Below are 14,277 nucleotides of genomic sequence, written 5' to 3'. Positions count from 1 at the left end.
ACAAGCATGGGTGGTCTGCTGCGTTTATATGTGACGGAGGGTAAACAAACTGTTGCTTGGTGCTAGGCTGACACCTGTTGGACAACCAGCTAGCAGGGTCAAAGAAGCACAAAGCCAACGAGGGGGAAAGTCTCTATCTCTAGAACCAAAATGTCTCTCTTACATCTTTTTTTTTTAACCTGAATAATGTGATTTTAATTTTTTACAAAATGCAAGACTGGAGCAATGTATAGCACTCCAGCAACTTGTCCATCGTCAGGTCAAACATGCCGATAGCTGATGAAATAACGACAGCAGATGTGAGGTTAGCGCAGTAAAAATGGTCAATGACATTTTAATAAACACTGAAACAGATTTTAACTGTTAAACTGCCACATACAGATTATTTAAAACACACTAAATGCCATTTCCCCCCCTCACTTATTTACAATATACTGAAGTTATGTACATAATATGTCTCCTGAAGGGCAAATAACAAAATACTTTCTCTCCATTTGTTGTTTTCTTTTCAGTCTGTGTTTTTCAAGGGCAAACATAGGATTAACATACAGCTATTTACATGGACAATAACACACAAACATACCATATATATATATATATATATATATATATATATATATATATATATATATATATATATATATATATATGCTGGTCACTGTAATACAGCATTTAATGGCAATAATAAAGAGTATTTTTCTATTCCCCCCCTCCTTTTCTACGAGACCTTGTTTAGGCCTTTCGAACAATTATGGAGATCTCCCAAACAAAAGAGCATTTTAAGGTCCCATATTTCACTTTGTACCCACTTAACACAAACAAATTTCTTGTTTATTATGTGTATTTTTTAGCTGCACGGAGCTGTATGCGAAAGGAAATAAAAGAGGACTATACACACTCGAACGCACAGACAAAATTAAACATCACAATAAGAAAAGTCGAGCTTTTGAAACTTCTGTTTAGTGTTCGCTCCTTTGTTGATTCATCATTTTTTTGTCTTTTTAAACAAAGAAATACAAAGTTCACGGGTTTTCTTTTATTTCTCTCATTCACGAGATGCTATCAAGTTTGGTGTTGTGCAAAAAGCTGCTCGTCGTCTCCTAAATGAGGCGTCTCGAAATCACAGTCGACCTTTTCTGCCTGGTCATAACTGATACGCACTTTCCCCAAAAACAAAACTGGCAAAAAATGTTATACTTTATTATTGTTGACAAGTCCAAGTCTATCCATTTCAATTAGTGGCTGTTGTTTGAGCTACTGAGAAGCTTATCCCACAGTATTTTCTATCCTTTAGCTTATAAGCTGACAAAATAACCTTTTTGACCACAGTCACCAGGAGGCTCGCTGTCTGCCGACAGGAAGTGGACGGCACCCAACAGCATGCAGCGACCTCGCGCACAGAGACGGCTCTGTGTCGGTCTGAAGTGGTATATGAATGTTAACACCCTGAGAACATGGCACCATGGGCTGTTCCACACACAAATAAACGGTTAGAATTGGCGTCCAATAAAGAAAGAACAGATTGTGGTGCATAGAACATTTTTTTAGGCAAAAGGAAGCTGTAACGATGCCCGTTTTGACCAGCAGGTGGTGCCTCACTCAACATTACTGATGCCAGCTGAAGAGGTACATCATCATCACTTAAATCACATGAATCCTCCCCCTAACTGTAGTCGTAGAGAGCCATTAGAATGAACAAAGAGATGTTACGAGGAGGAAAGGATTAGATAGTTTGTGGTATGTGAGGGATGATTTTCTGCAGGGAGTTTGGTGAAGACCATGTTTCAATTAATTCCAGGCAAAGGAGCTGAAACTTTGCAGACACGAGTTGTAACAGGAAAACGAAAAAATATTTTACAATTCACAGACGATTTGACAACACTTTGGCGACTCGTAAACCCTGTCGCCGCTGCAGGACACAACATGAGACGAATCAGAGCGCTTCGGACGTTGTTTCGCTTTGGACGATGGCCGTTTACATCTCGGCTTGTTCCAATCTCAAGTCTCATTAAATGATTGTCTTTAGGCTCAACATCCACTTGGGAGGGGGGACCGGCAAGATCAGAAAAAAAATGACAGTCCTTTTGTTTCTGTTGGATTGTCTTCTGGTTTTTTTTCACACAGGTGAAAGAAGTTCAACTACTTCCATACCTCAACTGTCATCACATGTCTCTCTCTCATCTCCAGTCTCTCACTTCGTCCCGCTTTTCCACCAACGGCCCGGTTAGACGATGGAGTCCCAGTCAAAGTCGTCCTGGATGTCGTCTGCAGCGAGCATGCGTCTCACCTGGAAGTGTCCTAGAGGCAGCCTGTGTTGCTGCTGCTGCTGGCTCAGCTGGCTGAGATGACCTGAACATGGAAGGGGAACATATGTCAATGCTAATTCTGTATCATATATCTGTATTATATATGTGTGAGTGGGATGAAGAATAGGAGGTGTTGGAGAGAAAAAGTAAAGTAAAAAACTTCAGAAATCCACTCTGCTTTAAATTATCATGCCGAAGAAACAAATGGCAATTCTACTGTGGTGCCACATGTCATTTAGCACACTGTTGTTATTTAACGACGAAAATAAATATACAGGGTGGATAAAATGCACATCTTGCATTTTCAAATTCATGTTGATTGATAAAATGTTGGTATTTAAGTGTAACCTGTAATTTTCTGAGCTGTCCTGTAAACACAACCATTTTCAACAGTGACCTCTTGTAGCAAAACATTTTTTTATATAGCGGCAAACAATACCTTGGCATTTACTAAGCATAATTTATTTTAGTAATCATTTTTGTTTGGACAAATTATATATATCCCTAAAAAAAGATTTATTTCTGTAAACAAGCAGGGACCTATTTGTCTTAAAGAAGTAATCCACCAATTTAATAGATGAAGATCAGGTTATTAGTAGTACTAGCCTATAAAAACAGCTATAAATGGCATCATGTGACTCATGGGAAATGTAGTATCCAGTGTTTGGGAGAAGAAACCCTTTAATTATAACTGCACTTAGATCATTTTCTGAACCAGTCTGTGACCTTCTTGTACATTTTAATAGGTTTAACTATATCAACCTCAATGAAAGAAGGTTTATTTCTTGGTTACGTGATATTGCATCATGGTTTTACATAATGGTGACACCTGCTCCTGCTGACCTGCTAAGAGAGCGATGGAGGAGTCACCTGTCATGGTGGGGGCCGTGTTGCTCATGGGGGGCATGTGGGGGTATCCTGGGGGGCCCATCAGAGAGGAAATGCTCTGTCTCGAGTCGATGTACATGTTCCCTATGGGAGAGAGCAGAGAAAAAGGGCCATGTCAGATTTGCATCCTGGCCTTCATACGTGCCCGAGTGTCTTTTGCAAAAACAGGAGCTGCTATTGTGTGCACACGCAGGTTCACTGCCACATTATGCTAAGCTGGAGAGATCCTACGGAACATGCTGGTGAAATCTCCTCTCGTCTTCATTTCCTTACTCCAGCTGCCATGCAGCTGACAACATCCATAATTCCCTTGTACATCTATAATGGGCAAACAATGGCACAGTGGGGAGCAGGACTGTAAATCAGCTCCCGTCGCAGCGGGCAAGTGCAGAAATGTTGCAGAGCAAGACTCTGAACGCCTGCTGTCTAAGGTGGGAGGTAACGGGGACTGTCTTTACAATACCATTCTCGAGAATAATATTAAGATGCTGGTATTTGAATCAAGGGAATATGGACAGAAACTCATAAATTACACATTTTATATATTTGACTGTATCTTGCAGTAAATATGTGGGAAAACCTGCCCTACACACTGACCTGTGCTGATGTGCTGGTTGTGTTGGTTGTGTTGTCCGTGCTGATTGTGCTGGCTGGCCTTCGGGTGCATCGCTCCGTGCGGCTGAGTCGGGTGCTGCGGTGCTCCTGGTGGTGTCGGGTGTTGGACCTGAGGTTGCGGGTGGGCGGCGCCCTGTGGGGGGATGACCCCCGTGGCCGCGAAGAACTGGTTAATGGAGGAACACAGGTCGGCCATCTGGGCGGCGTCCAACGTCCAGTTGTTGAGCTCAGCCTGCCGCATGCTCTCCTTCAGACCTGGCAGACAGACGGCAGGCACATTATATTAGATGAAACCTTTACAATGTCTAAATGCACAACTCTCAACTCTGTCATTTGCAATAGCTGCACAGTTGCACCAAATCTAAAAGCATACATGTCTTTTATTACCATGACATATTAGGTTTTTCAGAAATATACTTTAAATTAACTATATTATACAATAATGTTCTGTTTCCTGAGTTTCCATGATTTACAAGGTTAACGTTGGGAGAATTGTTGTTGGTAGAAAATAAAGTACATACTGAATTATGAATGAGGTCCAATCTGATTAAATCGGATGTTGAATCATTACATTAACATTAGACTTACAATGCTACAGTGATTCTTTGTCAGAATCATAATCAGAAAATCCCACGCAAGTAACATCCGACAAATATATTGCATGTAACTAATATGTACAATATATCATTGTGAAGTCACATCCGAGTTAAAATGCCCACCATTAATTTACAGACCATCACTCTCCTGACAGCGTGCCCAAATAACGCTTCCTTTTCTTCAAACAAAGGCACACCTAAGCTTCTAAGCTTGGTGTCGATGAGAGACGAAAGGCCGGCCCCTGCTCTTTGGAGGTGAGCCAGAGACAGCGGAGGATGGCATTACAATGGTGTGAGGGAGGTCAAGCGCCGCAGGAGGAGAACGAGAGAGAGACAAAAGAGAGAGAGAGGCAGAGAGCGGCAGCGGGGCCCGTGTGTTGTAAGACCAGCCGTCGTCATCCATCGTGTGTGGATGTTGCCGGCTTTGTGTGCTGACCGTGATAAGAGGCTGTTACTGAGCCGCGGCCTAATTGGATTATTCACATCATACAACTGGAGGGAGGGAGGGAGAGTGTGTGTGTGTGTGTGTGTATGTGTGTGTGTATGTGTGTGTGTGTGTGTATGTGTGTGTGTATGTGTGTGTGTGAGAGAGAGAGAGAGAGAGAGAGAGAGAGAGAGAGAGAGAGAGAGAGAGAGCGACATCTCAGATGCTGGATAATGACTTTTATTAGGGAAGTGCTATAACAACACTGGATGTTATAATATTGTGCCTCAAGGGCGAGTGTATATGAAAGCACAGAGAAGAATCATAATGGTTTAATCAAAGTAACTGATCGGCATAATAACCATTTTATCAATTCTCCCTCAGTTGAAAGCAGGCTACAGTAGACAACTTTATCAATGCTCATTTCAGATGCTGTTCTCGCTGATGGCACCATGACTCTTGGGTGTGTGTGTGTGTGTGTGTGTGTGTGTGTGTGTGAGAGAGAGTGTGTACTGGATGTGTATTGAAACCTTGAAATGGGGAGAGGTCTACATCAGCCCAGTTGTAGCTGGTAGCAATACGGCAGCTCTCCTTCAGCCAGTCCAGGTTGGGGTACCAGTCTGATGACATGCCTGGGAGAGAGAGAGTGTACACACACACACACACACACACACACACACATATATATAAATATGTTGTGAAATGGATGGAAGAAAATAGAGCAAAAATCAATTATGGATGAAAGTAATAATTAGTTTCATTATCAATTAAGTAGACATTTGTGATGAAGTAAAATTTTTTTACTTCATCACAAGCTTCCCAAAAATCTTCAAATTGTTTGTTTTGTGTAACTAATGGTCTGAACTCAAAGATATTCAATTTATAGTGGGACCACATAATATTTGCCATTTATTTTTTTGATAAATTACTCAAATGATTAATCGGTTATCAAAGTTGCTGATTATTTTTCCATCCACTAATTGCTTCAACATTAAAATAAAGGATAGGATAACAAGCTTAGTGTGATGAGTGTGACACTGTTAAATTATCGGAATTGATCCAGATGAAAAAGTAAAATTTGTTTCAGTAAAGTTCTGCAGTCAACCACAAGGTGGCGTGACTTCACATAGATAGAAAAGAAAATCCAGCCACAGGTCTGCTTTTCTTAAAGAAAAAGACAAAAAGAAAAAGGAAGATGCTTTTTACCGCCTTCACCACCTCAAACTAAACAACAATACATTCGGATGCCGTGGATCAAAGACCGAGGGATTGCTTTCATTCATCCTCTGCTTGGTTGAGGGGAATACTACCCTAGATAAATAATGTCTGAGTCCCTTTTTTTGGCCTGAGAGCTGTGTTGCAGAGACACAAAGGAGGGAAAAAAGACTGGGAATATGAGCGGGAAAAGCCTCAATGAAGCTTTGGAGATTCCTGTCTGTATCAGCTCAGCCTCATAATATCCAAACGCTCGGGGACCTTACAGAAAGAATATAACAGAAATGCAACGAGTGTGTGCAGATACAAGCCTATCCGGGTGTTGTGGGTGAAATGCATTCACACCAATGTGGCTTTGGGAGTCAGGAGAAGTAGAACCATTGTTTGGTGCTGAACAGCATCAATATATAGGACAGGAAACTCCCCCGTAAACTTTGTGGGTTCACGTCACAAGAATCAGTAAAAGGTTTGCAGCGGAGCAAGAAATAGCTGCACTGAAAAACAATAATGTTGACGTTGGATTTTATGTCCAGTTAGATCCCTGTATCTCCTACTGGTGATGACACCTGTGAGTCCGACGTTGGCAGTTTTCCCGCTGCTTCCATGAACACTTAATTCATGGAAGCATTAACATTACGCTCAGTATAATATGACATGAATAACAATAACGATCAAGGCCTATGGGGGGTGTGTTATAGCCATTCACAACACCAAACTCATGTAAACAATGAATATATCAAAATGAAGGCCATGCCTATCTGAGAGTATTGTTACGTAACTTAGTGTAACCATCTATGTTGCTAAAGAAAACGTACGATTACAGCCTCTTTCTAATTATTATGATGCCATACGATTTTCATGTGTCGCCAAAGTCAGAAATGTATATAACCGGAAATGGCGTGTCTGTTCTCACCTGTTGTGGGGCAGGTTTGTCCAGTGTGACTCTGGTGGGAGAGAGAAGGGTGCTGCTGGGAATGGGCAGGGTGCTGTTGGTGCTGACCATGCTGGCCGTGGTGCTGGCTGTGGGCGGAGTGAGGGGGGAGGTGCTGCTGGGGGTGGTGGGCGTGGTGCGGTGCCTGACCGTGGTTGTGTTGGTGGTGGTGGCCGACGCCGTTTCCTGCAGCGGGAGAGTGCTGGTAGGAACAGGCGGTCCGAGCCTGCTGGCTGGAGTCACCGGGTAAACCCATCAAACCTGCCGGGAAAAACCCCCATAAATCAAACAACAAACATTAAAAGAAACAATTAAACGGATAAAGATGAACTATTTGGAACAAGATGGACAAACTGAAGGCTGTGTGAAAAAACGTGAAATTTATGTTCATTCAACCTGAACCATTACACCATCTTTTCTTTTTTTCCCCCACACACTTATTTACACCCACTCATGTTTCAGTGTCGGCGTCGCCAGCTACAGATTGTTTATGGGCTCACTCCATCTCCTGCAACTCAAAAGTTTATTTTTGGTAACTGAAAGCCATTTAAATCTGTGCTACAGTGCAAAGATTGATTCGTTTTATGGTTTAGTTCCTGGTGCTTATAAATCATAACAGCGTTTTCCTCTCACTCACTGTAAACCATGCAGTAGGGTTGGGCGAGTAGACGGTTATATCTGCTATCGGAGATTAGCCGAGTAGATCACCGGAGGTTGTTTTTTTTGGATGATTTTTGTAGGTGATTTGTGTCGTACTATTTTGCTAATTTAATAGTCTAAAGAATGAGAGCCGCTGTTCATCGAGCACACACACACACACACACACACACACACACACACACACACACACACACACACACACACACACACACACACACACACACACACACACACACACACACACACACACACACACACACACACACACACACACACACACACACACACACACACTTATGAATATCAGCAATTGCCCGTTGTTGGGCTGACAGTGGCCAGGTGGAAAACTACAATATATCGCCCAACCCTACCACCCAAAGGTAAACTTTGCCATTTTACAAGCACCTTTGGATGGTATATGCAAATTAACGACATCCGGTGCCTGGAACTCCCCACTCATCTTCCCTAATTTGCTGGAGAGCATCCACCAGATTACACGAAACAAGTCATTTCACACCATCAGGTGGACCATCATTTGCACATAACACACACCGTAATGATGAAAAGCTGGTTGACAATCAGCAAAGGTTCCTTTTGCACTAAAAAGATAGATAGTTGGACAGGGCAGAAGCCTTTTATAGCACATACATGCCAGAATTGATATGATCCGTCAGAGGTCTTCTTATGTGTTAAGTTGTGCATGAAAAAAATGTCAAATGAAATGAAGTGGTAAAGTGAAGTACTTTTACCACTTATAAACATAATGCAACAGCCTCAGGTTTTTATTCTTCTTACTAATGTTTTTAGAGACGATATATTTTCATAGTTTATATCTATATCTATATCTATATATACACACACATATAAAGCTGTAAATACAATAACTATATATTTAATAATACCTAGGCGTGCCGAACATACTACTAGAGTGAGTTTCAGTTTTAATTCTAGCAAATTACTGTAATTTGTGAATCTTCGAATGTGGTTTCTAAAAATAATTAGCCGTGAACAATGCTTCCAGTCCAATCTCTTTCTCTCACACACACACACACACACACACACACACACACACACACACACACACACACACACACACACACACACACACACACACACACACACACACACACACACACACACACACACACACACACACACACACAGTTTTTTTTAAATGCATGGGTTCACCCCAAGAGTTCGTTTTATATCCTTCACGTTTCATCATGGATACTGACATCTGCAGAAACTTTAACGTAGGCAGCTACCAATGTAAGCCGAGTGAAATTAAAATTATTCTGGCAGTTACGGTGCTCAACAATCAAATAAGGTTGACTATAAAGAAGATGATTGAGTGTGTGTCTTGACATCTCTTAAAACACCAGCAGAGTGAAACAGAGGGACTTGAGTTCCTCCTTTTCTGACCGACAAATCATAATGAAATAGATGACCATACAGAGTCTATCCGATCCGAGTGAGTGACTGCTTGTATCTTGTATTCGGAGTCCCACTGCCGTGCGTCGGCTCACTGCTTTCTGAAAAAGGCTTCATAGCTATTGTTTTATGTGTTTTATGTAACTGGAGGTCAATGCAGTTTTAAATTCTCTTGGGTGGGTTTTTTCCTTCCTAACACACTGTATTGTATTGTATTATGAGAGCTGTCACGTCTTACAGGGACAAATTAAGTTGTTCTGGATTGCTTTGAAACACGCTCCCTGCCGTTTGAGTCCCTTTGATTTCAAAGTGACAAATGTGGAAGTAGACTACATTGCTTCAAGCTCAATTTTTTTTAATGGCTTGTTAATTCTGCCTCTATTGTTTGACTTGTAATATTTGAAGGCTGAGTAAGCCCCCCCCCCCCCCCCCCCAACTACTATTCTCATGTCTTATCTTTTCTGCAAGTGCACTCCCGACCACAAATTGAAGGGGACCTTGTCGGAGGGTGAGCACATGCAAGTCGTGGAGCTCAACGGAGCGCATCAATCTCCTTGGTTACAGAAGGTGGACGTGTGCGGGTGAGAAGAAAGTGGGAGAAGGAAAGTGATGGGAGGGTGGGATGGGTGGGGGTCGAAGTGGAAGGAGGCCTGGTGACCTGAAAGCTTCAGGATGCAATTAGCAAGATGCTTTGCAAACTTTAGAACCGATCTAATTAGCTGCTATCAAAGCTGCAGAACCTTTTGCTCTGCTCAACTGTCGATGTGTTTGTGAGGTTTTATTCACCCTCCTTCTGTTGAATTCTTCCTCTTAATTGCCTTTACTCATTTGAGCGAGCCGTAATATGCAGATATGCGGAACAACAGATTGTTTATTAAAATACAATCGAGTAGGAGTACAGTGTGATGCAGGTTAATACTGCAGCGCTTTAACTGATATAAAAGCAATGTTAACTTTTTACCACTTCATTTGCAGCTAAATGCTTGACAGTTAATTATGTGCATGACACAGAGACGTTGTAGTTTTTTTTCCTGCAAACATTAGAAGTTAAGATGTTGGACATGCACACATGAAGAGATTCACATACAGATAAGGGTCGACACCCACCTTGGTGTGAGAAGGATTGCTCAAAGACGCACTTGTAAAGACTGCGGAAAGAAGCGCTGAGGTCCTCGAAGTCTGAGAAACAGAGCTGCTTGTCCCGCGACTCTGGGACGGGCAAACCGTACTGGGGCTGTGGGGGAGGAGGGGGAGGCGGCGGCGGCTGGGCGGGCTGGTGCAGGCTCAGGGACTGGCAGGAAGGCTCCGAGTGGCTACTCACCTGGAAGACAGAGAAGAGAGAACAAGCACACTGACGGTGAGAGGTGCAAAAAGACAAACAGGAAATCAATGAAAAATACATTAAAGGCTGATTTCACACCGCATTAAAAGTGTAAAAGGCTGTGGTCAGACTGACATCAGCACTGCATCAGAAAACCCTCCCCATTTATTTCAATGAGACCATTAATGCCGCTGTGCTGGTACAATGGGAGTCACCGGGGGAAAACGAGCGGGTCGTCAAGTGAAAATGTGATCCTTGTTCACCTTCAACGAAACAAAATGCAACATCATCCATTAAAGCACCACGTTGGCATATAAAATATGTCACGGTGCACATCTCTGGTGTTCAGTCATGACACCCAATAAAGGTTTTCATGTTGCATGTTTTACAACATTTAACGAACATATACTGGATTTGAAATACAACACCTAAATGCTAATATAAAAGGGTGTGGAGGTGTTAGAGATAGGACAAGAACATATACAGTAGGATTCAATGATATATGGAACAAGTAAAAATCCTACAAAAAAAGCATCTGCTTGTAAAATGTTTTTCTAGAGCTGAATCTAAATTGAGAAGCTGATTTTCAATTGGGAGGAGCTGCATCATAAAATAGATGAAAAGCAACATTCAATACTTACCGCATTTAGTTTCAGAAAATGTTATTTATTTTCCAATTGTGCCATTCAAATTCAATTTTCACATTAATTCCTTCTGCAAATTATTTCTTGATTTAATTTACTATGATTATCATACCAAATTCAATTTCACACATTTAAAAAGGAAATCTTAGGCTTGCACTAATTTCCTTCAAACACCAGCCCACAAACACAAAAATCCACAGCCCCAATTTGCCGTCTCATATTGTGAATGCGGCCCGGCTCCTTCTACCCTCAATCATCCCATCCCAGCTGTCATCTTACTCACCATCCACACAGCAAACATAAGCAATTTGCTGCGATCAGTGTGCCTCTGCAAATATAAGCCAACTTGGCGTGAAACCTCCCCCCACACATCTACCTCCACCCAGTAATGGCTGCCTCTCCGTCTACTTTTTCTGTGTCTTTGAGATCTCTGCCAGCGATGCCACTAGCAATCACTGTCAGTTAGGGAGGGTATCACCTTTGCCAGGTAATGAGGCAGAACTAACCCTGATCCCCCTGGACCAGACCACAGATGAGGTCTGAAGCGCTGGAGGAGGAGGGCGATTGGCTGGAGGAGGCGATGCAGGGGAGGAGGAAAACAAAAGACGGCCTCTAGAAATGAGAGGTTAACGAGATGAGATTGCGCTGACCTTTGCTAATGCAGGTGGGAGGTGAGTGGGGGAAAGTGATTGATGGTAAAAAGGTGAGCAGCTGTTACAAGGCGGGACATAATGAGAAAGAGTGGGGACTTTTCAGCTCTCCTGTAATTATTCGGCCAAATGTTTTTCGGCCAAGAGTGGCCTTTAAAATTGTATTATATTTACATATTGGTTTAAAAAGGACTGAACATAAGAGTCCCCGCAATTACATGGAACGTTAATGGTCACAATGGGAAAATCAAGCTGTTGAAGCAGTATTGAGTAATATTGAATAAAATGAAAAAAGAACTAAAAGGATCTTCAAATGAAAAAGAAGCATACTCGGGTGGAATGACAAATGAAAGAGGGTGCCATAAGAAGAAAGCTAAAATGAAAAGGTTCAACCAGCTTTTTAGGAAAAACCTTGTTGTATCTTTAATTAATTGTATAATTATTAATTGTATAATTGTATCTTATTTCAATTTAAGAGGTGAGATCACTGGTATTATTTTCTAGTCTTGTCATGTCATGGACTATTCAGGTGGTGATGAACCGTTTGTTGTTCCCATTAAATATTTTGTTCTAAATCTAAATTGGTCAGTGTGGTACAGACTACTTCCTGACAGAAGGGCCGGGCTAATCTAGTCCCTGTCCTTCCTTCGTAAAAAAGAAACTTATTATGACCTCACACAGACACACACACTCTATTTAAAAGGAAGTGGACTCATTTAAACAGCGGTGTGTGTGTGTGTGTGTGTGTGTGTGTGTGTGTGTGTGTGTGTGTGTGTGTGTGTGGTAAATGGCACAGAGACGGGAAAATGTAAGATTGTAATTGCAGGCTAAGAGAATTAATCAGCATTTCATTGTATATGATTTTGTCTCAAATCGGTTACTGGAGTGGTCAGGCATCATAATTCATATGCATCAGAGACGGTAAAGGTGAACTGTCAACACAAAAAGGAATGACTCATATGTTTCCTGCTGTTTCATTTTTCAAGTCAGAGGCACTTCTATGAAAGAACATCAGTATTTCCCACAGGTTTAGAATTTATTTGTGCTGGACGACCTTGAGGGGCTGCAAACTATATTGATAGTCGGTGGCAAAACAAAATTCAATTCAGCAGCGGCGCACATGAATGCGACATTCAACAACAAGCAACAGAGTTTAAAATCAACCAGCATATTTTAATTGCATTTCCACACCTCTGAAAAGAAATATAAAGATACATATACAAATCGTTAAAGGTGTTGGCAATTTAATTGGTTTGGGAACCAGAATATATGATATATTATTTCAGAGAACAGCAACAAAATGTCAAATTTGCAAAAAATAATAATTATTATTTATTAAGGGAGCACGACTAAAATCTATGATTTGGTTAAAAAGATATGTCTGTTCATGCCATCTGCTGAACTGTACTCATACTGTACAAATTAATGTAATTAATGTCGTAACATTAACATAACGTTGGCAAAACCCAACTGAAAATATAGATTTTCTATGAATGTGAAACAGTGTTTCAGCAGTGTATTATAGATGGTTTGCAGCAGACACCTTCTGTACCGACTGAGTGTGTCTGAACCGGTTACTGTTTGAGTTAGTTTGAATGTTCGTGGTTTAACAGTTTAAGATTTGAAAAAAAGGGAAAGTGGGAGAAAGCAGCGCTGACGTGTTCTTAAAAAAGAGTCTGTAGCGGCGTCGGCTCAGCTGTTGTCCGTGTACAGACAGACATAAGAAAAGAGAAATGCTCTCACAGCGATCATTAGAGGGTTAACCCAAAATGAAGAAAAGGGTCTTACTGGTGTGTAGCTGTGTACGTTGCTGCCGCTGCTGACGGCGGTGTTCAGGTTGTTAAGGTTGACGGACGCCAAACTCTGCTCCGAGAGACTGTTGCTCAGGCTGCCCAGACTCCCAGGACTCTCACTGCCTTCTGCCTCGGGGCTGTACAGAGCTACCTATAGACACACACACACCAAATCTGTGTTAAATATGTGATAAATGCAATTACACAGGGCCAAAATGTTGAAGCAATGCTCCACATTCATTCATTCATTATTTTATCGTTCCTCTCCTTCATTTTGTCCATTTGCCAACTCACTCCCAGCCCGAAAGTGTACACTGTCCACCTCAAGAAGTTAACCACACACCATTAACTTGCGAGACAACGCGTGAGGAAATATGGAAATGAAAGTGCCGGTATATGCAAATTGGTCCTCCTGCCGCCCGACAGCACAGAACCTAAACTAATGATGATCTTCCTCCCTTGCACATGGTGATTTTGATTAAACGCCGTGACCCAGAAACCACCAGGTAACTTCGGAAACGTCTTTATTGTCCGATAGTTTGGCACAGATTCAGAAGGAAGCGTACTATACAGTATATTGTCTTGTGGTGACAGATCACAAAGCCTTTAAAAGAAATGCCTCAGGATTACGTCGAATGATGTGTTTCTTGTGTTTTGTCTTTGACTGTCGGTACTTGTGAAGCAGAGCGCCAGCATTACCTCCAGGCTACGTTTAATTGTATAGACAAATGTAAAATTATAGCCTTCGGGTGAGACAACGTAAAGGCTCTCTGGGGCGGCGCTCTATGCTGTAGAGCATCTTG

General features: G+C 41.8%; 1 protein-coding gene across 1 annotated transcript in view; it reads right to left on the bottom strand.

Annotated features, from left to right (window-relative positions):
* Positions 1 to 309: 309 nt before the first annotated feature.
* Positions 310 to 14,277, bottom strand: part of LOC311017389 (forkhead box protein J3-like) — a 47,441-nt gene continuing 33,473 nt past the window's right edge. Inside the window, exons 7-13 of the mRNA XM_084015688.1 lie at positions 13,470 to 13,625; positions 10,174 to 10,387; positions 6,958 to 7,236; positions 5,360 to 5,461; positions 3,792 to 4,064; positions 3,177 to 3,278; positions 310 to 2,349 (exon numbers count right to left, since the gene is read on the bottom strand). Of these exons, the coding sequence (XP_083871814.1) occupies positions 2,225 to 2,349; positions 3,177 to 3,278; positions 3,792 to 4,064; positions 5,360 to 5,461; positions 6,958 to 7,236; positions 10,174 to 10,387; positions 13,470 to 13,625 (1,251 nt within the window). The 3' untranslated portion in view covers positions 310 to 2,224. The remainder of the gene's footprint in view (positions 2,350 to 3,176; positions 3,279 to 3,791; positions 4,065 to 5,359; positions 5,462 to 6,957; positions 7,237 to 10,173; positions 10,388 to 13,469; positions 13,626 to 14,277) is intronic.

Source organism: Eutrigla gurnardus (genome assembly GCF_963514095.1).
Source record: "Eutrigla gurnardus genome assembly, chromosome: 8".
In the NCBI taxonomy this organism is placed as follows: domain Eukaryota; kingdom Metazoa; phylum Chordata; class Actinopteri; order Perciformes; family Triglidae; genus Eutrigla; species Eutrigla gurnardus.
The sequence above is the reverse complement of the archived record's forward strand: the minus strand, read 5'-3'. Positions and strand labels throughout refer to the sequence as shown.